Here is a 24,268-nt window from a genome sequence, read left to right on the forward strand (position 1 = left end):
TTATTGTGTTTTATTAGACAATGATATCCGCATGGAGCTCAAGTCGAGAGCTCACCCACCGGGGATTACCGAAAATTAGCCGCGAATTCATTCAAGACCATCTTGTGTGACAATGAGCTTGTGATTATTCACCCAATATCCAGAACACGACGAGCATTTTGCTCAAATTATACACCAACAACTTCCGCGGATATGCGATGATGTGGATGAAAATTCCAGTGGCATTGGACAGCCATGTACTGGCCTATTGGAGCGCCTCGAATATACGCAGCAAGCAGCAGCGCCGCATCTAAAGATCATATTATTCAAACGGACGATGACGCGGAGTCGCGGGAACCTACAGAAGGCAGCGGATCTCTGATAAATGTGCCAAACGATGAATCCCCGGAGAATGCTGATGACGATCAAGTGTTTACTTCTGGTTTATCGACCCCCATAACACCTATCACACCGGGCATAAAGCCAGTCGAACACGACACTCACACTCGGCCTTCAAATATATCATCCCTTACCGATGAATCATATTTCCCTTCCGGTCGACCAGAAAATGATCCGCTGCTGGCATTGAAAATATCCCGAAGTGGCCATCTTTTCGCGACTATAACATCCACCACCCTTACAATATGGCAGACAAAGGTACTTTTATCCCATATCTTTAAAGCTTGCAACGGAGTTTTGCTGACCTGTTCATATAGCCTACTGCTATATTGGCCGTGGTGGTTCGATCCCGCAAATCCCTTGCTACATACGGATCGAATGTTTCCCTTCTTCTCAGACCCGATTCCATGATATTCGTCGTTCAGACAACAAATGGGTTTCTAATCACTTACACTTTAGCCACCGATCCCGAATCCAGAGTTTTCAAGCCACACTTTGACAATCACACAAATCGCAGACAAAGTAATTTCAGTGGTCATAGGGGTCAGGGTGGAGATAGGATTCTTTGGGGGCCAGGGGAAGGTGGTGGTGTCAGAGACGTTAGTGTAAAGTTTCGTATGGTCATCAAGGTTGACGCGGGTATCGGCAATGCTTTAGCATTAGATGATGAATTGGTCGTTGCAACAAAGAAGCCAGGAGCAGTACAGTGCATCAGATGGACTCCAGACAGCACAGGCAACCAGACAAGTACAGAGATTTTCAGCAGGATGGAATGGCTAGCTAAGAAAGCCAGTGTAACCGAAATGGTGTATGATAGACCGATGAATTTGTCTACTTGGATCACTAGTGATGGTCGGGCATATGCAGTACAGCGTCATACCCGACACAAAGACTCAGATGGGCACCGGAAATTGTTCAGAGGCTATTGCTTTCACATACCTACAAATGAAGATAACCATGCAATCAGATCAGCTATTAATGCCAGATTCTCCCTCATTGCCGTTGGTTGTAATGATGGAACCATACAAGTCTTTACGGCCAAGGATTATGTCGGCAATGTACCGCATTCACACACTCATCGCCTGTCAGTTTCCCGACAATCCTCTGGTCAATTGACTTGTCTCAGCTATTCTCCCGACGGATATAGCCTTTTCGCAGGATATGAAAACGGCTGGGCAATGTGGAGTGTGTTTGGAAAATCAGGGGCAAATAGTTTCGGATCAGAACGAAGGATATGCGAGGAAAATAATGAGGGCTGGCTGGCTGGTGTTAATGAGGCTGTATGGGTTGGTGGCGGGACCGAGATCCTCCTGATTAGCCAGCGAGACAATCGACTCTGGACTTTAGAGATGGCGCGTAGTGCTATTACTGGATGTTATGCCTCTGCAAATATATCTCGCACTTTACTCCAAACCACCTCGAATATAATGGTTTATCGAGGTTATGATATGCCTGACCTTACCACTATATCAACAGAATCGTCTTTGTGGCACAATGCTCAGATACCTTCCAGTTATCTTGTGGATCAATGGCCCATACGTTGTTCTGTCATATCGTCAGATGGCAGATATGTTGCAGTAGCAGGTCGGCGTGGACTTGCGCATTACAGTATTAACAGTGGTCGGTGGAAAACATTTGTCAATGAAAATATGGAGAACGAATTTCAAGTACGAGGAGGTATGTGTTGGCACCAACACATTTTAGTTGCTGCTGTAGAAGCTGGAGATTCTTTCGAGTTGCGTTTATTCTCACGTGAGGCCCCCCTCGACAATACCGCCATGTTACATGTTGAGTACCTGCCAGCGCCGGTAGTTCTAATCGCCCCTTCTGGGGAAGACTCTCTACTTGTTTATACGTATGACAATTTACTGTATCACTACATCTTCGCCACAACAAACGGTGTAGTGAAACTTGTGCAAGTTGGGCAGATAGCGTTCCATGGTATCGTCAGATCCCCAGCTAGAGTAAGGGGTCTAAGCTGGATTTTACCGGATGAACAGATACTAGAAGGAGACCCGTCACAAGACGTAGCCGTTGCAACTGTTCTATTCTTGGTTGACGGAAAACTTGTATTGTTACAACCATCACTGAATGATGAACGCAAACTCAAATACGATATGAGAGTCATTGCACAGAATATCGAATTCTATGCCCTTATGAGAGATCAACCCTTAGCAAATCCACCCAGAAATACTGAGTCCACCGAGGAAATAGGAGACCATGGGCAAGGCAATGGATTGCGAGATGCGCTTTGGTTCTTTGAAGGCAATGAAATAAAAGTATGGCCTGAGGTTCAGGACGTTCTTCGCTCTGCCCCGTCGGAATTGGGTCGCGAACTCCCCTCCACGGTCTCCATTCCTGTTGACTTCTATCCTTTGTCGGTTTTACTCGGTAAAGGTATTCTTCTCGGGCTCGAATCTGATCTAGTTCAGCGTCGTGATGTGAATTTTGCTTTTTTCAAATTCACAATCAGGGTATGTATTGAGAATTAGTCCATGTTGGGAATTCGCGCTAACGTATATTCTAGACTCATTTATTTATCCCACAAGTCCTACGCTTCCATTTATCTCGATTCGATTCTTCTGCAGCTTTACATTTAGCTCACCAGTATCAAGATCTTGAATACTTTGCGCACTCACTTGAAATTTTATTACATAATGTCCTCGATGAAGAAGTAGATACGCCACCGTCACCTGAGGCAGCTTTGCTGCCAGGTGTGCTTTCATTTTTATCCTCCTTCCCTCAATACTTGGATATCGTTGTACAGTGTACTCGTAAAACAGAAGTGAGGTCATGGCGAACGCTATTTACCTATTTGCCACCACCACAAGAACTATTCGAGGAATCGTTGCAACGAGGATCTTTGAAGACAGCGGGTGGGTACTTGCTGATTCTTCATACTTTCGAAGAATTGAGTTCAAGCTCAGAACAACTCGTTCGTTTACTTTCTCGTGCGAAAGATGAAGAGGATTGGGAATTATGTAAAGAACTTGCACGGTTCCTAACGGCTCTCGACGAAACTGGAGCTACATTAATGGAGGCATTGGAAATGGTTAGCCTTAGAAGCCCTAGTACCGACCGAGAAGCGACAAGTTTTATGTTTGAAGGTACAAAATTAAAGGTTCCTCGTCCAATAAAAGAATCTAATGTTAATGGAAACGACGGCAATGGTGAATCTAGTCCCGGGATGTCTCAAGGGAGTAGTGAGGCGGACTATTTTACCTCCCACCACTAGGTCATAGTGAGTAAGTCAGTCTTGGTGACTAGCACTCCAAAGTCTTTCAGAAGGCGTCTAGGCAGGGCTCACACTTGAATAAAATGATGAATGCCTGGGTAACACGACATAATGCCTCCTCCCAATTTAGATTCAGAATACCACAGCAAAATTATACACGATAATTACAAGCTTATTTAACCAGATCGCTAACATGAATGCTGTGTGCATGTAGCTTGTATGAGTGACCAGTAGTGCATAAGGATATCGTCGAATGGCACGATTTTCGCACTGACAAAAATAATCTCTATCATAGTAATAATTAACTCGCAATATTTGCAACTTAAATATCAAATACTTTATTATCATATTATATAGAAGTAGATAATCAAAGTTTGTAATGTTCGTTTGTACCTGGCCGCCGAGCGTGAAATGAAGACTCACGCTGTAGCGAGCATGCTAGCTCCGCTAGCGCTTTCCCTCGATAAGAGCTACCTTGAAGCTTGAATCAACAAATCAACATAACCAACAACCACGAAATTACGACGACATAACACGCACTCGCTCCATAACGTCGTTTTGATACCCCAAGGAGCTGAGTACTAAGTTCATCATGTCTCTTGACCCACCCACTTACCTTTATTCGTTGATGAACAACATCCGCCAACGACCAATACCCTGGGATGGCGCTGTACGAGCTGGCACAATTACCGATGATCAACTGAGTAAGATTCGAGCTGTTGATAAAGTAAGAAAGGAGCAAAGGAAGGAAATTGTAGAGAAAGATCCAAATGCGTATAGAAAGCTGTTTGTTGGTTCGGAAGGAGAATCGAGCGTTTTAGAATCTGCGACAAGAGCAAAGCGCCCAGATGTTGTTCAGTATATCTTAGTCCTATTGGGCGATTTACTTGATGGTACATATCTGCCACTCTATTTGTTATCTGTCCGGGTACTGATATGAATTGAATAGGCATTCCAACTTTATCAGAGATTCTTTCGGAACACGACGATCCATATAAACCCTTCCTGCCACTACTGAATCAATCCGCTGAACTCGAAAGCCCCATACCATTGCTCACATCTACAGTTCTTACAAGCATAATCTCAGGATCCAAGGATGCATCTCAAAATGCCTTGGAAGCAATGCCAAAATTGCTGCACTACTTGTCAACACTGGCAAAGAGCTCGGACGGTGGTTTACAAGATATAGCAGTTTTACAATACTCGTCATTGTTACAAGGCAAGAAGTCGAGAGAATTGTTTTGGAACCAGAGATCGGAGACAATTGAACCCTTAGTTTCCATCCTTAAATCAGCCGCAGGCGTTTCCAATGGCGACTCTGCATCGACACTTTGGAACGGTGCTGCAAGCATCCGCAGTGGACCAGAGGGAACATTGGGTGGCGGCGTTGGACTACAATTACTTTACCACGTACTACTGGTTCTGTGGCAGTTGAGCTTCGAGGGTGCTGCAATTGGAGAGGGACTTGAGGAGTAAGTCTTGTCTATTTAAGAGGCACACAATGACAAAAAACTAACCAATCCATAGCGAGTATGATATCATTCCACTTTATACGCAACTTCTGAGACTCTCACCAAAAGAGAAGACAACTCGGTTGTTAGTATCGTCTCTCTACAACCTTCTCTCCTCGAATCAAAGTTCATTACTCCCTGTAGCGGTATTCGCTCGCCTTCCAGCTCTCCTACAAAATTTGAATGGGCGCCACCTTACAGACGAGGATCTTTTGGATGATCTCAAGAAACTGAGCGAAATGCTAGAAGAGCATACAAAGACTCAAACTACTTTCGATGAGTATGCTGCAGAAGTTCATTCAGGCCATCTCCGCTGGTCACCACCCCATCGAAATCAAATATTTTGGGCCGAGAATGCTCGCAAGATTCTCGATTACGAGCAAGGTGAATTGTGTAAGAAGCTGGCAGAGATCATGAGTAAGCCTTGGGAGAACGACAAGCAAGTTCTTGCCATTGCATGCAATGATGTAGGATATTTGGTCAAAGAGGTTCCAGAAAAGAGATCTCAATTAGAGAGATTGGGCCTCAAAACCAGAGTTATGGAATTGATGACGGAGCCTGATGAGACAGTGAGATGGGAGAGTTTAAATGCTCTTTCAGGATGGTTGAGATACAGCTTTGAGACGAAGTAAAGGATCGTGGTGGTATTGTGATTATGGTTAGGGAGTTGTATGATTGAGAGGCCAAAAGCCTCACAAGGGAAGCTGCATATTCTACCGTTTACAACAGGTCAAATTCCCAGCAATGATTGATTGTGTGGATGCGCAGATGTTCAATTAGTGTAGAAACAATGATGATTTTCCTTATCGACCGTTTTATTAAAAATATTTACGTTATGTATCTTTCATAGGCCATATCCCACTAAATTCCCCCACTAGTGAGCCGAAATCGGGCTGGGCTTTATCCTTAAGCCGAATGTCAACACAAGCCTCCATACCTTTCAACGTTATAACTTTTTGATAACAAGTGATTGATTCATAATGAGACGATTCAAAGCTGTAGCAAGCATCTATGATGCTGCATTGATCAACCGCACAGTTCCAGGACGCTCGCGTCAGCTTTCGACAGCTCTCCAACGAGAAAGCTATGCGGCGACCTCTCCCTCATCATTCAATACTGCTGCTCGATTTCCTGCATCTGCTATAACGACAAGAAAGCAGAAGTCAATTCGTCATGCCTCATCTACTCCTTCTTCATCCACGGAACTTCGCAAAACCCCTCTCTACGACCTACACATTTCCAATGGTGGGAAGATGGTTCCTTTTGGTGGTTTCCACATGCCAGTTCAATATTCTGGACTCTCGGTGAGCGCGTCCCATCATTTTACGAGAGAGCATGCCAGCCTTTTTGATGTGAGCCATATGGTCCAACATCGATTTGAGGGACCAGGTGCAACTGCTTTCTTGCAGAGGATTACACCAGCTAGTATCGCAAATCTAGCTTTGCATCAGGGAGGATTGAGTTGTTTGTTGCATCCTGGAACTGGAGGGATTGTGGATGATACCATCATTACGAGGTTGGGCCCGGAATTATTCTATGTTGTTACAAATGCAGGCTGCAGGGAGAAGGATTTAAAATACCTAGGGGAGGAATTGGAGGCGTTTACTAAGGAAGGAGGAGAGAAGGTCGGGTGGGAGGTGCTTGATGGCTGGGGATTAGTTGCATTGCAAGGCCCAGAAAGCGAGGAAATATTAAAGGAACTTTTGGCAGAAGAGATGAAGGAGGGAGGATTTGATAATTTCTTGTTTGGACAGTCGAGGTTCGTAAAGATTCGTTTGGCTGATGGGTCGACTTCTGGGAACTTGTTGGTTAGTAGGGGTGGTTATACGGGAGAAGATGGATTCGAGATATCAATACCAGAGAGCGAGACGGTAATGGTTACCGAATCTTTATTGAAGAGTGCGGGTGAGACAAGGCTACAATTGGCGGGGTTGGGCGCGAGAGATAGTTTGAGATTGGAGGCTGGCATGTGTTTATATGGGCATGATCTAGATGATACAACGACGCCAGTAGAAGCAGCTCTGGGCTGGGTAGTAGGAAAAGAGAGGAGAACAGAAGGAGGCTTTCACGGTGCCGAAGTTATTCTCAAGCAACTCACTCCGAAGAGCAAAGGTGGAAGTGGAGTAGAAAGAAGAAGAATTGGCCTCATAGTCGAAGGGGCACCTGCTCGTGAAGGTGCGGATATTGTTAATGACAAGGGAGAGAAAATCGGAAATATCACAAGTGGATGTCCAAGTCCAACATTGGGCAAGAATGTCGCAATGGGGTACATTAAAGATGGGTTTCATAAGGCGGGTACTGATGTAAGTGTGGTGGTTAGAGGGAAGGAAAGAAAGGCAAAGGTGACTAAGATGCCTTTCGTGCCATCGAAGTATTGGAAGGGGACTAGTGGGACTGCTCCTGCTTAATGGGCCGGCTGGAGCTGGTAGAAATATTGGAGGGATGAAGGGAGGGAGGGAGAATTCAACATTGTGTAACTGGGACTATGGAATGGAATGGAATGGAAACGGGCGTTTAGAGAAGAGCATACTAGCACATAAGCATCATCAACGATGCGCTTCAACGAAAGCTATGGAGTTAAATGAATAAGATGAAATTTATGAGTTTATGTTACGAGACTACTGATTTGTGAATTTTTGTTTGGCAGATGCGCACGTGTGTGAGTCTTCTTTCTCACTAACAGTGTCTTGAATCTTGATGGCCATCTGGAAAAGTTGTCCCGATATTACGGCTGGGTGTATGCGTGTCCATGATTCCATATGCCAATAAATACCTATCCCCTCAGCCCCTCAGACACAAATCCTAGTGCCGACGCACAATTGTTACTTGGCCTGTCTCCTCAAGCGATATTTGTCCCTACACAGACGCCGGTGTCGATGTTTGGACAAACGAAAGTATCGACCAACTGACAAAGTTGTGATAATCATTCTTTCGGATTACCACCTGATTCGTCAGATACTGAACGTTCCTTACAAAACAGTCCAAATCATGTCACTTAAACGGATAGGCCAGCTCGGCCGAGTAAAGCACACACAAGATAGACCCTCTTGCGTCAAGACTTCACTTGAAAACCCACCTTCTTCAAAGCTAAACTCGATCGGTCACTCTGAGATAGGATGCGGGGCGGTACCATACTATAATTAGGTACTCTTGTCTCCCGTCATCATGGAACAAATCACATCTTACGCCTTGCTTTGACAGCGGCCCCATATTTTGCCTATTACAACCCCACTTCTACGAGGAACGTCTGCTATTATAAATACGTTTTCCCTCCTTCTTCGTCAATAATGAAATAGACGACTTCACTCATAACATCTGTATGAGAGAATAAAACACAGCAGGAGGCGAGCAACGCGTTGAGAGGAAGTCACAATCAAGTAGTTGAGGAATTGTATCTGCAGCAGAGGTATCTTCAGCGAGTGCAATTATGATAATTTAAATATCTCTAGAGCCACTGGAGTGAAACTGAAAGTTCAGTAGCCAGTGCTGCTAGGCAGATGCTGAGAGAATACTCCATTCGAGAGTTGACCATTCATACAAGACTCTGGGCTACCTGTTGTCAGAATCTCGTTAACATACCGACACGGTGAGAAGCTATCAGTGAAGGTGGAAGTAGGGATCTCCGCGATGACCACATGCTACATAGAATACCACAGAGGAAATCGGCAGGAAAACTGGAGCGAATCTCAACTCCTTTGGTATCCCTGCTATTTGTGTGACTTGAATTTCCGTGCCAGGCACGCTAGTTACGAAAGTTACCCCATATCACTTCATCTTGAGACCTAGTTCAATGTTGATCAGCATATGCACTCCCAGGCTTGATGCCGGCTTGAATGTGGAGAAAAACAGGTACATTGTTACCATACCACCATGGCATTCTCAAGGTTGGATCATTAGATTTTATCATGAATGGTAAGCTGGTTGGCGCTAGAGCTGTGGCTACTCATTTCCATACAGAATACGACATGATATTATGCCAGAATTACACGGGGTTTTTGGTGTCATCAATGCGTTTGGTAGTGAAGAGGTTTTGGATGCAGCAACTGGTAGAACGAGACTACGCTCTATGTGATCTCCCCCGGGGATCTCGATGCCTTTGTCAATTTTACCGAGCATTCCTGTCAGTCTGTGTTGTTCACTCTGCAATCCATCAAAGAGAACTTGGATGTAACCCCACCCCGGGTAATACGGGGACACCTGCTAGTTGCCCAAGGATAATCTGGAGAAGTGTAAATTGTGAAGTGCTCCCAAGATGTTGTTCAACAGGGTCAAGGCAACCAATCCAGATGTCTGATCATACTCTTGGCATAATGTATCTGGGGAAGTTCCACATCGATATCATGCTACCTAATTTCTTTGGCGGGGCCTAGAATATCTTCTCTGACAAGTCAAAGTGCGTTGTAAATCGCTCACTCTCAAAGTTTGACTCTTTATCCCTTGAGTTGACGACCACGCCGCACAGAATGCTGGAAATGGCAAGTCCTTCCTTCGTATTCCGGGGTAAGTGGGTCAATTGCTGCGACCAAGCACCAACTTTGTAGTCCGGTGACATTCCAGCGAGGAAGCTGCCAATGTGTCAGAATTGGCAGGTTTAACGCGGTATTGAGCAAGTGGGCCATTCAATCAGCCGAGATTCGAGAACAATCAGTTTGTGAAGCGATGCGACCCTGCAGACGGGAGTGATGTTTGGGTGCGGATCATTGCATACAGGGAAGTGCTTCCTAAAGTGCAATATACGAGAGAAGACTGCGACTGCGGTGAGCGAGCACGGAGCGTTTCCGGCCTTTTGGGAGTCTGGTTGACCGTCTTTTGGTGAACATTCTCAGGAGACTCGAGAGCTGGTTACTGCCTCCATTGAGTAGGAGAGATGCATTGCACTGATGTCGATTTGGTGTACCAACTGCCTCAAATAAACATCTATGTTACGACATATAAATCATAAATCTAATCAATGAGTATTGATGGTTCAAGAGCAGATAAATAGATAATCCAAAAAGTCGGTTGTTCCGATGTCGTTTAGTTGGGATACTAGTGGCAAATACAGTTCGCCAACTTGCGTCAAGTTACGTAATTTGCAAAATCTTTTTTCGAGGTCACCTCTACACACTAGCCATCTTTTTTCTTGTCCGATCAAGGGGCCTGGATTGTAAAAGGGGGTGGACGCATTGGTTAGAACCACTACAATGGAGTTTTATCAATCGAAATACTCGACTCTGGGAAATATGTAGGTTGGCAAATCTTTAAGGTTTTCTGTTCCATGGTTCTTAGTGTTTTATACCTGCGGAAAGGGTTCGGTTCAATGTACCCCTCTATGATGTATCATAGAGTTTAATGCCGATTGCAAGATCTGCCATGCGCCGGCTTCCGTCAATTGAGAGACTGGCGAGACGGATACTAAGATATTTCTTCACGTTTGTTGCAACGCATTCCCCACACTTTCTATTGGATCTCCGTTCTCGGCGAGGTACCCTGCTAGATTATTCGGGATTGCCTTGAGCAATTATCGCCGTGGCGGGGAAAAGAAAGTACTTTCGAGTCGTGCATGAGCGGCCCCAGATTAGAAGTCTGCACCAAGTCTTCTTAAAGTTCTTTCGCATCTGCCAATGCTCGCTTGGCCTCGCTAAATCAGGAGTCTTTACTTCTTTGGACATAGTCATAGTACGATCTAGGTCCACTTTATTCATATTGTACATAATAGCGCGCTCCATTTAACTATAGTATGTCACTAATATTTCCACATTTTCGCAACGACTTGATGTTGAACCCAAGTCAGGCTAATTTGTAATTGGGTAGAGCTTTGTATTCCATCTGATCCGAGCTTACATAAGCGTATTTGCACACTCAATGCTTCAGATCCATTATATAATCCGCCTAGAAAATGCCATATTTTTGAAAAAGACTTCCTTTCCAATTCAACAACCACCTACATCTTAATTTCCACGATTTGCAACTTGTCATATTCTGCATATAGAGCTCTGGAATACAGGAGCAATGGCCGACCAATTTCAATTCTCACGCCAGGCTGAAGCGGGCGACTTCGACAACAAAAGCCAAAAGAGTGAAACAAATCAGGATGTGACTCATGACGCAGTCTTTGGTGAGATCAATGAGGATGGACCAGATTATCGAAGTGTATGTACAGAATAATCTACGAAAGTGTATGTTTGCTAATTATTTTCAGGTTGGCGCTTTGGGTTCGACTGCCCTCATGCTCAAGACCAATTTAGGTCTTGGTGTCCTTTCAATTCCAGCTGTTTTTGACACGTTGGGTATGATTCCCGGTATCATATGTGTCCTCACCATGGCTACGATCACGGGATGGTCACAGTACATGATTGGAGTATTCAAGAGAAAGCATCCAGAAGTGTACGGTATTGAAGATGTTGCTGGTATAATTTTTGGAAATGTCGCTCGTGAGGTCGTTGGCGCTGCATTCTTTCTTTGTGAGTAGCCCCGTTTGGTTGTATAAATGAGCTTGATTCTGACCAGTTCATCCAGTCTGGGTTTTCGTCTCTGCATCTGGTATGCTCAGTGTTTCAATCGCTTTGAATGCGTTATCGACTCATGCTACTTGCACTGCTGTGTTTGTGGTTGTTGCAGCGATCATTGCTTTCATTTTCTCCAGTATCCAAACCCTAGGCAAGATCACCTGGCTTGCATGGATCGGTGTAGCCGGTATTATCACTGCTAGTAAGTCAATCAGCCGTTATTGTGAAAAATTCCCCGGCTAACACGTGCAAGTTCTTACTCTCACAATCGCTGTTGGCGTTCAAGGAAAACCAGCCGACGCTCCTGTCACACCAGGTCCTTACAAGTCCGACTTCAAGCTTTTTGGTTCTCCATCATTCACTGATGCTATATCTGCTTGTGGTTCGCTTGTTTTCTCCTTTGCTGGAACTCCTGGTTACTTCAACATTCACTCAGAGATGCGCAATCCAAGAAACTACACTCGTTCGGTGTATATCAGTCAAGGCTTCATCACGTCTATGTACATTGCAATCGGTATTGTCGTCTATTACTTCTGTGGTTCCTACGTCGCGTCACCTGCTCTCGGCTCCGCAGGTGATACCATGAAGAAAGTCTGTTACGGTCTTGCTCTTCCTGGTCTCTTGGTTAGCACCATCTTGCTTTCTCATGTAAGTCTAGCTCAAATCTCTCATCTCTTCTTCTCTAACATCTTTCACAGCTTCCAGCAAAATTCCTCTTCCTCCGTCTCCTCCGTGGATCCAAGCATCTTACTGTCAACTCCATGACCCATTGGATGGTCTGGCTCGGCTGCACTTTCTGCGTCATTATCTGCGCCTACGTTATCGCAAGTGCAATTCCAATTTTCGGTGGTCTCATCTCCCTCATCGGTGCTCTTTTCGGAACCCTTTTCAACTTCCAACCATTCGGTATCATGTGGTTTTACGACAACTGGGGCTTCAGAAAGACCCAAAGATCGCGCTCTTGGATCTTCATGTGCTGCTGGAGCATTTTCGTCATTGTCATCGGTTCATTTTTGATGGTTGCTGGTACTTATGGATCGATTGTCGCTATTATCGATTCCTATAGCTCGGCTGGAGGATCGAGTTCCTTCAGTTGTGCGGATAACTCGAATTCCGTTTAAACTGAAAATGGAAGGAGGGGAGTAATAATATCAGGCCAAGCATAAGTCTTGGTACTATCGAGCCGCGGAGACCCTGGATCAAAATTTCGACGAGAGGATCCTTAAGAAGGGATGAGAATTCACGCCAAGTGCAGATGCCGCGCCGAATTCTCTTGTGTAATACACATCCACCTTAACTTCAACCGCTTGAAGATTTCGAGTAATCCTACGAGAAAAACGAAAGGCAGCCAAAGTCAAGTCCACCCCGCCATTCCCGAAACATCGAACTCTACACCCGGAGTACGAAATTCTAGACCTAACGTATTCCGGATTTTCTTCACACGCACCAGGCCACAAGTTATCATTGTGCACTTCACCAAAACTCTCTACCAAACGTCATATTCACAATTGTTGAACTAGAATTGTTTTTAGAACTAGAATTATTTTATAGTTAAGACTAGAAATGTCCATCAAGGTTTTTTGGGAGGGGGGGAAAGAAAAGCAGTCTAGTATAGCTAGAAGGTACTAGTTACTAGTTATCGTTAGCTTCAAAAAGATCAGGAACAGGCACGCACAAAAGTTAAATAGATAAAAGGAAGTTCAGGATGAAAGCGGGACACCAGACGGGCGGGCAAAAGTTTACAAAAGTTTAAAAAGTCACATCGATTGACGTATGTATGTATTATGATAGTCAAATGAATAATTTTAATTCGATCCTCGATATCTTGTGGAAATGTTTTCTTCTCTTTGCATTTCGTTTGGGTTGGGTTGGTTTGATTGTACGTACTGGGGGCTCGAATTCGTTGGTTGTTTGTAAAGCTGCTGTGAAAATGAATTGCGTGCTGGTTGTACTGCGATTATGGTTTGGGGGGGAGTGAATACGTATTGAAGAACAAATTCTAAGCGTCTAAATCTTTTGGACGTTCAGGTTCTCAAGAACGCTCAAATATTAGGATTGTTTTGAATATTCAAGACACTGAAGAGACTCAGGTATCGTTGTATGGTTAAAATGTTCCAAGACGATTAAACCTTCTCAGATCATTATCTCATCTCTTCTTGGGTATTCGTCTCAACGTCGACTTTTACCTCATTTCAAATATTTACCTCGGCTTAAGTATTCGCTTCATCGCGACTTGATAATATGATCTCAAACGAAATTCGATTTTAAGAGAAAGGAAGGGATCATAGGGCGTTATAGGGAAAACTACGTTGATGATATAGAAATGATAAGATGGATGCATTTTTGAAGTCATGAACGAGCTTGTATTCAAATTAATATTATGCTACAGTAAACGTCGTTCATTTTGAACCCCTTTTCTATACCCATTCCCAGCCCGAATTCCCGAGCGTGTCGATTCACTTTCTTGGTTTGCGACACATGACTCCTATTTGAGCCTATGAATGTGAAGAGAATGTGGTAAGTTGGCGTTCAGAAACGGAGAGACAATGAAGTAAAATAGGCGAGAATATAACATACCATGTCGACAGAGTTCTTGCAGCAATAGGCGACCTTATTCACTTCCTCACATGTGCTTCGGAATTCGTTGCGATTGGCTGGTAGTGGCATCGAAACTGGGATGAAGTCAACATAACTTTCTTTGAAATGGGGCTCAGAGGGTCGGATCACTTACGACGTTCGCATCCATCTTTGTACAATCTCCCACCTGCTTCGCAGCATCGAGGTTTACGACGTATAGCACATAATTTACCGGGAAGGAGGGGTTTGTTGTCCTCTAAATCATCTTGGATATCTAATGCTATATCTTCGATGACTTCCGCAACATCTTCTTGGTATTCTTTCTCTGCTTCTACGCTTTCGGTGGTTGCATCTTCATTCGTGAATGAGCTGTCTGATGTTGTGATATTCGTGGATGTAGTGTCATTACTGACTGTTACGGAATTTTGATGTCCATAAGTAGTGCCATTGAAGAATTTACTGTCAACTGCAGTTTTATCGGCGGGTGTACTGTCAATATAAGCACCAGTGACTGTGCTAACAGCAACGGTGAGAATAGCAATGCATGAGACCTTCATAATGGCGTTCTTTGAGGAAAAGTAAGAAGGATCGTGACAAAAATGACATGTAACATGTGATGAGGAGAACGGTCTTCTTAGCAGAAGATAAGGTTGGGTGCTAAAACGGTAGCGAGGGGGTGATATCGCACATCATACAACGGTCTTGCATACAAGCCATAGTGAACTTAGTAGAGTGGTGATCGAAAGTAACCTCAAATTTAGTCCGGTGGTATAGAGAAATTTCAACCGCACCTCCAGTAAACAATACGCCGGTCACTTTATCATTCGAGTCTACCCGATAGTTACTACTTCGCTCGAAGTGTGGAGACTGAAGATCAATTCATATTCTCAACTACAGGGAAGAGTGTATAGACATAAAAACAAACAGTCAGCTCGTGGTTGCTAGCTCCGCAAGACTACCATACTTTTAGTGTCTCCAAGCAAGCATCCTTCTCATATCTCTCCGTTCTCTTCCAACTAAGGTGATGGACTTGCGTACTCCATATTGATAGTCGGTGATAGGTTGATCACTAGCCGTGATTTTTTAAGTGGAAAGATTGGGCGATACAAAGCATTGGAAGGATTACAACTTTTGAAAGATCACCGAAGAGGAAAGAAGGAAATTAGTGCAGTACCGAGAACATTAGCGGTATCACGTGCCGACCCCGCCCTTTTGAAATTGACACTGGCAAGCGGACTCCAAGCGGAGTCCAAGCTGATCAAAGGCAAAAAAGCCAATGTCATGATGTAATTGAACGATGAAACTTAATTTGTCACTATTGTACGGATCGAAACGTTAGTATAGTATGGCCCGTTGTTTACAGGTAGGTGATCTCTCTTTCTGTAAATCTTTCTCATTCATTGTTCATTTGGAAAATAAACAATTCAGCTGCTTTATTATACCCAACCTTTCAATTTACTACACGCACCATGCCTTCCATTCGATGCCTCCATTCTGCTAGCCGCACAATGGCCTCTATCCGAACCATTCAATGCCGACATCCGGCTTCTATCCGAGCCTTTTCTTCTACACAACTCCGAGCTGCGACTCAGGGGTACGGGGATGGAAAGGGCCACCCAATGGCCGAGAATCCTCAAGATCAAGGTGCCTCAAACAGCAAGAAGCATAACGCAGAGCACCCTGGTCCTGAGCCAGTATCTGAGGGACAAGGAACCGGTGCCGGCCCAACGAAAGGCGGTTCTGGTGGTCCAAAATCTCCTGAAGATGCATCGGCACAATCTGGAGGATCAAGGTCGAAGGAAGCAAAGGAGACTGGATCCAGCCCTACCGGTGGTTCCATCAAGGAGAACGGAGGTAAGAATAAGAATCCAGAAGAGAAGAGTGTCAAAGGAGCTTCGCCCAAGATCCATTCTGAAGACGAGCCCGGAGCGAAGAGTTCGAGCAAACAAGCTGAGGTTGAGAAGCATAACAGGGAGTTCAGAAAGGGACATGACAGAGGCGCACAGAAGGTCTGAGGATTAGATGGATGAGAGCTTTGATGTGGTGAGTTTATGAGATTGATCAAAGTTCATGTTTGAAGCTAATGGATAACTTGGTGGTAGCACTGATAGGCCATGTTGTGGCAGATGAGAGGTTAATGCTGTGTTATATTTGGCGAAGATGTTTCTCTTTCAAGATTCTGTATAAATACTGCTTTCAAGTCCAATTGTCAATCTTATGTAGTTGCTACATCAGACAGGAATACCTTGTTATATTCGACAATATGGATGTAATTGAACTTGCTTGAAGCTTGTCCTGGCTACCTAAGCAAGCTTGAGAAGCTTGTTAGATGATGATTGGCGCTTGAAGACATCCTTCACATTCACTTGATATGATATGATTCTATGATCAGCCTGATTACCTTTTCTGTTCTTCATAGTATGCCATTCAGACTTCACTTCAAACTTCACTTCACACACAAAGACATTATCTTACAGCTCTCATCCATAGCTACCCCACGTTATCAGCGATGGCGAATATGCTACATGGTCCGTGCACACCCTTCTAGCCCTTTTCAAGCCACATCTTGCGCGCATCATCCTGGTATGACAATCATGACAAAATGACAAAATGACATCAACGTCAACAAAACAGTTGGATTCCCGGTGAAGATGAGAAGGAGAAAACGCGTGAAAAGGATTGGTACCGTACTAAAATTCCCGTCTTTTCCAACTTTTCCATGAGAGGCAAATCTAGATTTTTCCACGGCTTTCTGGTGAAATGGACCAATTACCTTGGAATAAGATGCTTTAGCTCTTCTTTGTTGATGCTCCCACATAAATTCATTGGTTGCAGAGAAAAGCTACGTCACTTGTTGTTGCTTCTGCGGAAGCTTTGCTCCAGCCACATAGGTATTGTGTGCAACGTCAACAACATAACTTCTTCTCCTACAATCAACCCTTCTCCTCTTTTAAGTTTTCAAAACCATACCACGAATTGCTTGTGAGGGTTTTTATTTTCTTTGCCAACGATACCCAGAACTCTAAAGTTCCAGATAAGAAGAGCAAGAAGGAATAGTAGAACTCATCATACAGGATGAAGTTCTTTACAAAGCTGTTGGTGCTGAGTTTGGCAGCAGAAGTTACGGTAGCCAGTAGCTGGTTCAGTAAGGCTGGTATGTTGACCCTATTCATCCATTCTGCTTGCCATCATCATCATTTTGGCACATTTCGTGCTGTTTGAAGCTCCAGAAAGTTTCAAGTCGTTGACCTAGGCAATGGATTGGCTTGCACACATCACTTTCCACATCTATCTCACCCTCTGTTTATTTACTCACTTTACTGATATATCATCTTTCCAGTCTACAACAAATGGCATGAGACCGAGCTCGAGAGATGGCTTTCCGATAACAATGTTCCATACCCAAGTCCTGCCGATCGTAAAGATTTGGAAAACTTGGTAAAGGAGAACTGGCAGTCAAAAGTTGCATCGCCATATAACGATTGGGACACAAAACAACTCAACTCTTATTTGAAACAGAAGGGTGTTGAGACTAAGGAGACCGCTGAGGCAAATAAGGATGGCTTAATCTCTCAAGTCAAGACTTACTGGTACGAGGCGGAAGACAAAGCAGAAGATGCTTGGTCAAATGTTAGAGATTGGGTTTTTGATAGCTGGACTGGTAAATTTGCCAATGGCCAAACATGTTTTCGTGCATTTGCTAAATATCCTCACAGATTCTCAACTCATGGCATTTGCTGATTACCATCACATTCCCGTTCCACACCCAAGAAAGAGGGATTCTCTTCTTCAAAAGGTTCGCTCCAGCTATGACTCTATTGCAAAGAAGGCCGGCGAGACTGCTGCCTACCCTGGGAACTGGCTCTATGGAACCTGGTCTGAGTCCGGTACGTTATTGAGATGGCAATACGCATGTATCTTCACACAAGCTAATGTTTTCACAGATCTCAAGGAATTCCTCGATACCCATGGTATCCCGGCCCCTCAACCATCCACTCGTGACAAGTTGATTGCTAGTGTACGCCGTAATGCTCGCGTTGCCAGCCTTAAAACTGCGGATCTTCAAGCTTCTGCCTCCGCGTCAGCTGCTGCTGCCACAGAGACATTGAGTGAGCAGCTTCTCAGTGCCTGGTCTGATTCTCGTAAGTTTGGTATTTTCTTCTCCAATGACCAGCCAATTAACAGTTTGTAGAAATCAAGGAATGGGCCGACAAGAACGGTATCAAAGTTCCTCAAGGAAGCAAGAGAAATGAATTGTTGGCTATCGCTCGTAAGCACAAGGCTCAACTTGTAGGAGACACTGCTGCAGCCTCTGCTAAGAGCTTTGCAAGCAAGGCAAGCTCTTCTGGAGCATCCGCTTTCGGTGCTGCCACTAGTTCTGCCGGAAACCAATATGCCAAGGCTACTGATGATGCTCAATTAAAGGCTGAAGATGCTTTCAATGCTGCTATTGGATCATGGAGCGAATCCCGCCTCAAGGCTTATCTTGATGCCAGAGGTGTCCCCGTCCCATCATCTGGAAAGAAGGACGATATCATTGCTGCCGTCCGTTTACACAAGCACAAGGCTGCTACAGGATGGTCCGCTTGGACATTTGATACCTGGACTTTAGACAACTTGAAGGCTTATCTAGCTTCATCTGGTGATGCTGCTGCTAAGAAAGCAGCGGAGAAGTCTGGAGCTACCCGTGATGAACTCGTCCGCGCTGCACAAGATTCTTATGCTCAGGCATCAAAATCTAGTGGTGTTGCATATGCTAGTGTCACATCTTATCTCACTCAACAGACTGATGCTGCTAAGGATGCTACATTTGAGACTTGGTCTGATTCCGACTTGAAGGCTTATCTTGACAGCTATGGTGTCCCTGTCCCACAAGGAAGCACCAAGAACGAACTTGTTGCTTACGTTCGTAACCAAGCCAATTACTTCAAATATGGTAAGAAATCTTGTTATCCCCTGAATTTGATTGACTGCTAACGTTACTCAGGCACCACTACACCACAAGGTACTCTTTGGGCTAAACTCTCCAACGGTGCACAATGGCTTATAAACCAACTCTCCATCGGTGCTGCCTCTGGTAAACAGCAAGCTGCTTACCAAGGCGAGAAGGCTGCCGATGCTGTCAAGGAGGGAGCTACCTATGCTACCAATCGTGCCGGTGAAGCAGCACAAAAAGCTGGACATGCTATTAAGGAGGAGTTGTAAACCTATCAATGGGTTATTATGACTCAACTTGCAGCGCAGAAGGCTGTAAATTGTATCACCACATCATCAGGCGTCTAATATCTCGAATCGAAAGCGAATTAACGGATCTCTTTAAGTTGGTGGGCGTGAATCTTCTTATGGATTAGGATAGGGGGGTTGGATGGTTACATGATCAATGAGGGCAATGAAAAAAATTAATTTTCTATTTTTTAGTCGTAGGATGAATGGATCGATAATATTGATGATTGTATATTTTTGATTCATGAATGATCTCTCAATTGTGAATGGCAGAGTCGTTATGTTATATATCTTCAAATATTCAATAACTACGAGATGGAAAAGGTGTCGTAGTGGTCAATGATGAACTTCCTTTTTAGGCTTATCTGAGTTTATCGGCCCCTTCATTGATGAATTTACCCCCCCAGTGCTAGAACGTTCATTGCCAGACAGAACCTGCTTTTCTTTCTCCCAGTTCCATACACACTCACCAATCAATATTGAATATTGCTATCGAAACCCCTGTGGACTCATCAATTTCATATCACATTTATAGGGTATATTTGCAGGGGCCGTCTAATTGATTAGTTGCTAAGAAGCCTGGAAGTTCTCACGCGTTAGGTATGATGTAAGGATCTGAATAAGGTCGAGGAAGTTGGATGATTATAGTATGCAGGTGTTGTATAGTAAGTAAGGTATTAGTCTGTTTGGATATTTAGAGAAATAATATTTGGTATGCATCCATTTCCCTAACTCAACTTCTCGATGAGACGAAGGCTTTTTACGATATATATCAATTGTGCTTTGCATGTTTTATGATTTGATTGAGATTGATCGACCATTTCTTGTTAATACCTTTTGGGCCTCAAAGACGTAAACAAATCGCAATTTTGAGCACAGTCCTACGATTCTACGGAACTTAAGATCTCTAGAGATCTGGTGACTGAGGGAACAAACGAATATGGGTGGTTTTACAATTGATCGGTCGAAGACGATACATGTACCTTTTCGCGGTCCTGCTACCCACACAAATGTGGCAGATCGATTGCGCGAATGCGACAAGGCGGGGGGGTTCACTGGAAAGAAGATCAGGGCGGCCAGAAAGTCAAGATTTAGAGAAGAGGGGTTGGATGATGAGGTGATTGAAAGGGTGGACGTTGGGAGTCTGGGAGGGGAATTCGCAATTGCAGGAACCGATTTGAGAACAAGAAGTACATGGAATGGAATATCGACAAACATACCGACTTCGCCAGTTTCAGGAGAAAAGAGAGAAAGGACGGAAAACCATGATGAGCCGAGAGCGGCAAAGGTTGGGAAGACTGGCAGACCTGCAATTGCGACTTCGAATACACCTCCTGCACCATTCTCTACGATGCCGAGAGTTGCACTACTCGCATTTCTGATTGCAGTGGTTGTGCCTGCATTTGGATACACTGGAAGGCAGAACAGTAACAGAAATTTTATGAAGGGAAATGGTGCGGATGCGGGCATTATAAGGGACTCGGAATTTGTGGATAATGGGAGCATGATCGAGGGGAGGGCTGACAGTCCCACTTCCATTTGTACAAGATGGAGTCATATGAGTATGTTTTTGCTTGTTTGCTTAGATTCGTGGATACAACTAATCGAGAATATCGTAGCTGCGAATGTCAATGGAACGCTATACATATATGGAGGAGAAGCAACCACAAAGAGTGGGCAAACTACGGATACTTGGAGTAAGAGCTTCAATCAAAGTAATTTGACATGGTGTTAATTCCTCTTCAGACAACGACTTCCTAACATTAGATCTTACCAAATCATGGCAAATTTCATCCCCAGTTCTATCCGGTCTACCACAACCATCAGGCCCACCTGCAGTAGCAATGGGCTCTCTCTGGCATACATATGATTCGTTATTTCTATATGGAGGGGAGTTCTCAGATAGTCCACCAACTTCTCCTGCCGCAGTAGCAACATGGAAATACGATATTTCGTCGGCAACCTGGACGGAGTTTTCAAATCCACAAACATCGGCGGGGAATGGCTCAGATACTGCACCGGCGGATGTTCAGCGTGCGGCGGAGGGTGCGGGGCTGAGTGTCCCAGAATTGGGCAGAAGTTGGTATTTTGGGGGACATTTGGGTAAGCATCAAATTTCCCTCGCTTGCTCAGGTGGGTATGGACATTCATTGAGCAACTGACTAATATTGGATATGCACAGATTTGTATACAACTCCCGGGTGGTCAAATCAAATTGCTAGAATATATTTGAGGAGTCTTCTAGAATTCACTCATCCTGGATATACAAATACTGGAGTGACTTCATTGGGAACTACGAGTGGAGCTGGTTCCGGTGGTGTATACAGGAACATTACACAAGGCGGCTTGCAAGACGAGGCTGGCTTTACAGAGAGAGCTGATGGTGTTTTGGTATATGTTCCTGGCTGGGGAGTAGATGGAATGCTGCTTGGATTGGCAGGTGGTACTAATGCGACATTTGTGAGTTGTGAAACCCCAGTCATAATGCCAGGAGAACTAACATATACACAAGACAGAGATGAATATTATCGACGTATATGATATCGCAAATAGTACTTGGTACAAGCAGGCTACCTCGGGAGCAACTCCTCCCATTCGTGTTGACCCTTGTGCTGTCGTTGCCGCTGCGCCTGACGGTAGCAGTTTCAATGTTTATTTATATGGAGGACAAAATCTCATTCCATATGGTAACCAAACCCAATATTCTGATATGTGGATTCTCACCATTCCATCCTTTACTTGGATCCAAGTCGATATGACAGACCAGTCTCAATCGTTACCCCCAGCTCGAGCAGGTCATACCTGTAATCTTTGGGATGGACAGATAGTAGTTGTTGGCGGCTACGTTGGTCAGGACATCTCGTGTGATAGCCCTGGTGTATATGTCTTCAATGCATCGTCACTTCAATGGACCAATTCCTTTACAGCCCTCTCGTCCCCCTCGTCCTCTTCATCAGACCAAAACTCAGATATTATCAAAGGCTCGACAGGTTATACCGTCCCTGATATCGTACAATCTGTTATTGGCGGTTCGGGACTGGGAGGTGCAACGGCGAGTATACCGGCAGCAGGATCAGCAACTGCCGGTCCTTTAGCAACGGGGAAACCACCTACGTTCACAGTAACACAATCCCCATCCACAATCACTTCTACTTCTACCCCAACGTCATCTCCTGACTCGGGCAAAAAGGGACCAAATAAAGCAGCCATTATCGCAGGTGTCATTGCAGCTGTATTAGGTATTCTAGCTGGGTATCTGGCGTTCTGTACTTGGCTTTATAGGAGACAGTTAAACCTTTATAAAGACCATGTGGCAATGTCTCAGAGAACGGCTTTTGTGCCTGCCGGTAAAATGTTTAGGGGATCAGACGGGTCAAGTCGAGAAGACAGAGGGATAATGTTGGGACCGTTTGGAACGGATATCAGTGCAGCAGGTGGGGTGCAGACTCCTAGTGTCAGGTCTGAAGGGGGAGGTGTTTCGAGTTCGGGTAATGAAGGGAGTGGTAGCGGTAGTGGGAATGAGGATAGAGGAGGGGGAGGTGGGACGTATGTGTTTGGAGGCGGTATCATGCCGGGAGGGGCATCTTATCAGACCATTGACGAAGAGGATGAGGGGGTTGTAATAGGAAGAAGCGAGAGTGTAAGAGCGGGATGGAGAGGACATAAAAAGGGAATGGGGAGTGTAGGTAGTACGGGGAGTATTACGAGTAGTTTGGAGGATTTACTGGGGGATAGAGAACCGAATTTCTTTAACGTGGTGATGAATCCGAGGAGGACTTTGAGGGTTGTCAATAGTGATTAGTGTCTGGCTGCCGGAGGGGGGAGTACTGGTCTTCATTGATGGATTGAATAAGGGTCAGAAGGTTGGGTGTAGATTGGTGCGGTTGGCGCGTTCTTGTGGGTAGATTTATGGATGGATATATAAGGTCCAGTTTTGTTTTGGTTTGGTTTTATTTGGCGTACATGTATGCATAATTGGATGGGGATTTTGTAAATGGGATCTGGATTCGGATTGATGGATGGATGGATGGATGGATGAATACACGAATAGGATAGGATACCCACATATAATGCTACTTGCTTGAAAGCTATTTGATCACTTATGAATTTAAATGGTGTTCTCTTTTCCGTGAATGAAGAATAATTAGTTTGCAACCCTTTGTATTTTGAGGGGCGGGGAAAGGGAAAGGGGAAGCGAAAGTGAGAGTGAGGTCGAGGAGCAAGATGCTGATGGCGAAAGGAAGATGGAGGAGGGGAAGAAGGCCGGGGTTAAGGAATTTTCAAGTACTATGATACAACGTAATGGTATGCCAACCACACCCGACGCGCAATATAGATATGCAACAAAAGCATCTTGGGTTTTTAGAACATGTCTTCCTAAAAGCATTGTTGCATATTTTGTTTACCCAGGTATTCGTCAATCAGTACTATTCAGCAACAGCAATGTTTAGCTTTGGATGTTTGCTTATAGATAAGTGAGCGTAGTTGATATAGATCCGAAGGAGGTGGGATTATGATACTGATTCCTATCAATATTGAATATATATCTGGGCTTGGGTTGTGCAATAACCTTCATTTGATAGTGAAGACTGTCTGATAATGAATTGTCAAGATCTATGTCCCTTTATGCTATTGATTGGAATCCATCGTGGGCTTTCTTTCCATCTTTAGATATGCAACAAGATGTTTGAGCTGCCAAAATTTCGCCTAGCAAAAGTTTTAACTTGCTTGAGATGAGAATGTATATTAGTGAATATAATATACCGTGGAGTTTTGTTGCATATCTACAGCTCTGATAGGAACGCTCGATACTGGAGGTGAATCGAGTGGATTCTAAATCCCAATCTAGACTCCTC

The 24,268-nt window shown here is 44.4% G+C and overlaps 8 protein-coding genes across 9 annotated transcripts; 7 read left to right on the forward strand and 1 right to left on the reverse strand.

Moving 5' to 3' along the window:
- The first annotated feature begins 148 nt into the window (after nt 1-148).
- BCIN_11g04870 (hypothetical protein) lies at nt 149-3,796 on the forward strand. The gene is made up of 3 exons (XM_001558383.2): nt 149-636; nt 696-2,852; nt 2,906-3,796. The coding sequence occupies exons 1-3, from the start codon at nt 235-237 to the stop codon at nt 3,611-3,613; spliced, it is 3,267 nt and encodes a 1,088-aa protein (XP_001558433.1). The 5' UTR covers nt 149-234; the 3' UTR covers nt 3,614-3,796.
- Nucleotides 3,797-3,921: 125 nt separating this feature from the next.
- On the forward strand, nt 3,922-5,971 carry Bcvma13. Its single transcript, XM_001558382.2, has 3 exons — nt 3,922-4,506; nt 4,563-5,085; nt 5,141-5,971. Exons 1-3 carry the CDS (start codon nt 4,206-4,208, stop codon nt 5,754-5,756), a joined length of 1,440 nt encoding a protein of 479 aa, XP_001558432.1. The 5' UTR covers nt 3,922-4,205; the 3' UTR covers nt 5,757-5,971.
- Nucleotides 5,972-6,037: 66 nt separating this feature from the next.
- On the forward strand, nt 6,038-7,770 carry BCIN_11g04890 (hypothetical protein). The gene has a single exon (XM_001558381.2). It carries the CDS (start codon nt 6,105-6,107, stop codon nt 7,530-7,532), a length of 1,428 nt encoding a protein of 475 aa, XP_001558431.1. The 5' UTR covers nt 6,038-6,104; the 3' UTR covers nt 7,533-7,770.
- A 3,251-nt stretch (nt 7,771-11,021) lies between these two features.
- On the forward strand, nt 11,022-13,464 carry BCIN_11g04900 (hypothetical protein). Its single transcript, XM_024696037.1, has 5 exons — nt 11,022-11,256; nt 11,306-11,567; nt 11,623-11,814; nt 11,866-12,260; nt 12,311-13,464. Exons 1-5 carry the CDS (start codon nt 11,116-11,118, stop codon nt 12,731-12,733), a joined length of 1,413 nt encoding a protein of 470 aa, XP_024551840.1. The 5' UTR covers nt 11,022-11,115; the 3' UTR covers nt 12,734-13,464.
- A 510-nt stretch (nt 13,465-13,974) lies between these two features.
- BCIN_11g04910 (hypothetical protein) lies at nt 13,975-15,257 on the reverse strand. Its single transcript, XM_001558378.2, has 3 exons — nt 14,344-15,257; nt 14,190-14,284; nt 13,975-14,107 (listed from the first exon to the last, which is right to left on the reverse strand). The coding sequence occupies exons 1-3, from the start codon at nt 14,744-14,746 to the stop codon at nt 14,069-14,071; spliced, it is 537 nt and encodes a 178-aa protein (XP_001558428.1). The 5' UTR covers nt 14,747-15,257; the 3' UTR covers nt 13,975-14,068.
- Nucleotides 15,258-15,472: 215 nt separating this feature from the next.
- Nucleotides 15,473-16,499, forward strand: BCIN_11g04920 (hypothetical protein). Of its 2 annotated transcripts, XM_024696038.1 has the most exons (4): nt 15,473-15,552; nt 15,618-16,043; nt 16,154-16,232; nt 16,292-16,499. In XM_024696038.1, exons 1-3 carry the CDS (start codon nt 15,535-15,537, stop codon nt 16,202-16,204), a joined length of 495 nt encoding a protein of 164 aa, XP_024551842.1. In that variant the 5' UTR covers nt 15,473-15,534; the 3' UTR covers nt 16,205-16,232; nt 16,292-16,499. The 2 variants fall into 2 exon arrangements, with proteins under 2 accessions (XP_024551842.1, XP_024551841.1); XM_024696039.1 differs by having other exon boundaries at nt 15,618-16,232.
- Nucleotides 16,500-17,162: 663 nt separating this feature from the next.
- Nucleotides 17,163-19,684, forward strand: Bcmsc1. Its single transcript, XM_001558376.2, has 6 exons — nt 17,163-17,343; nt 17,530-17,850; nt 17,906-18,076; nt 18,134-18,331; nt 18,382-19,125; nt 19,177-19,684. The coding sequence occupies exons 1-6, from the start codon at nt 17,265-17,267 to the stop codon at nt 19,392-19,394; spliced, it is 1,731 nt and encodes a 576-aa protein (XP_001558426.1). The 5' UTR covers nt 17,163-17,264; the 3' UTR covers nt 19,395-19,684.
- A 209-nt stretch (nt 19,685-19,893) lies between these two features.
- Nucleotides 19,894-23,478, forward strand: BCIN_11g04940 (hypothetical protein). Its single transcript, XM_024696040.1, has 5 exons — nt 19,894-20,974; nt 21,032-21,109; nt 21,159-21,515; nt 21,595-21,872; nt 21,925-23,478. The coding sequence occupies exons 1-5, from the start codon at nt 20,353-20,355 to the stop codon at nt 23,212-23,214; spliced, it is 2,625 nt and encodes an 874-aa protein (XP_024551843.1). The 5' UTR covers nt 19,894-20,352; the 3' UTR covers nt 23,215-23,478.
- Nucleotides 23,479-24,268: the final 790 nt, after the last annotated feature.

This window comes from Botrytis cinerea, chromosome 11, assembly GCF_000143535.2.
Source record: "Botrytis cinerea B05.10 chromosome 11, complete sequence".
In the NCBI taxonomy this organism is placed as follows: domain Eukaryota; kingdom Fungi; phylum Ascomycota; class Leotiomycetes; order Helotiales; family Sclerotiniaceae; genus Botrytis; species Botrytis cinerea.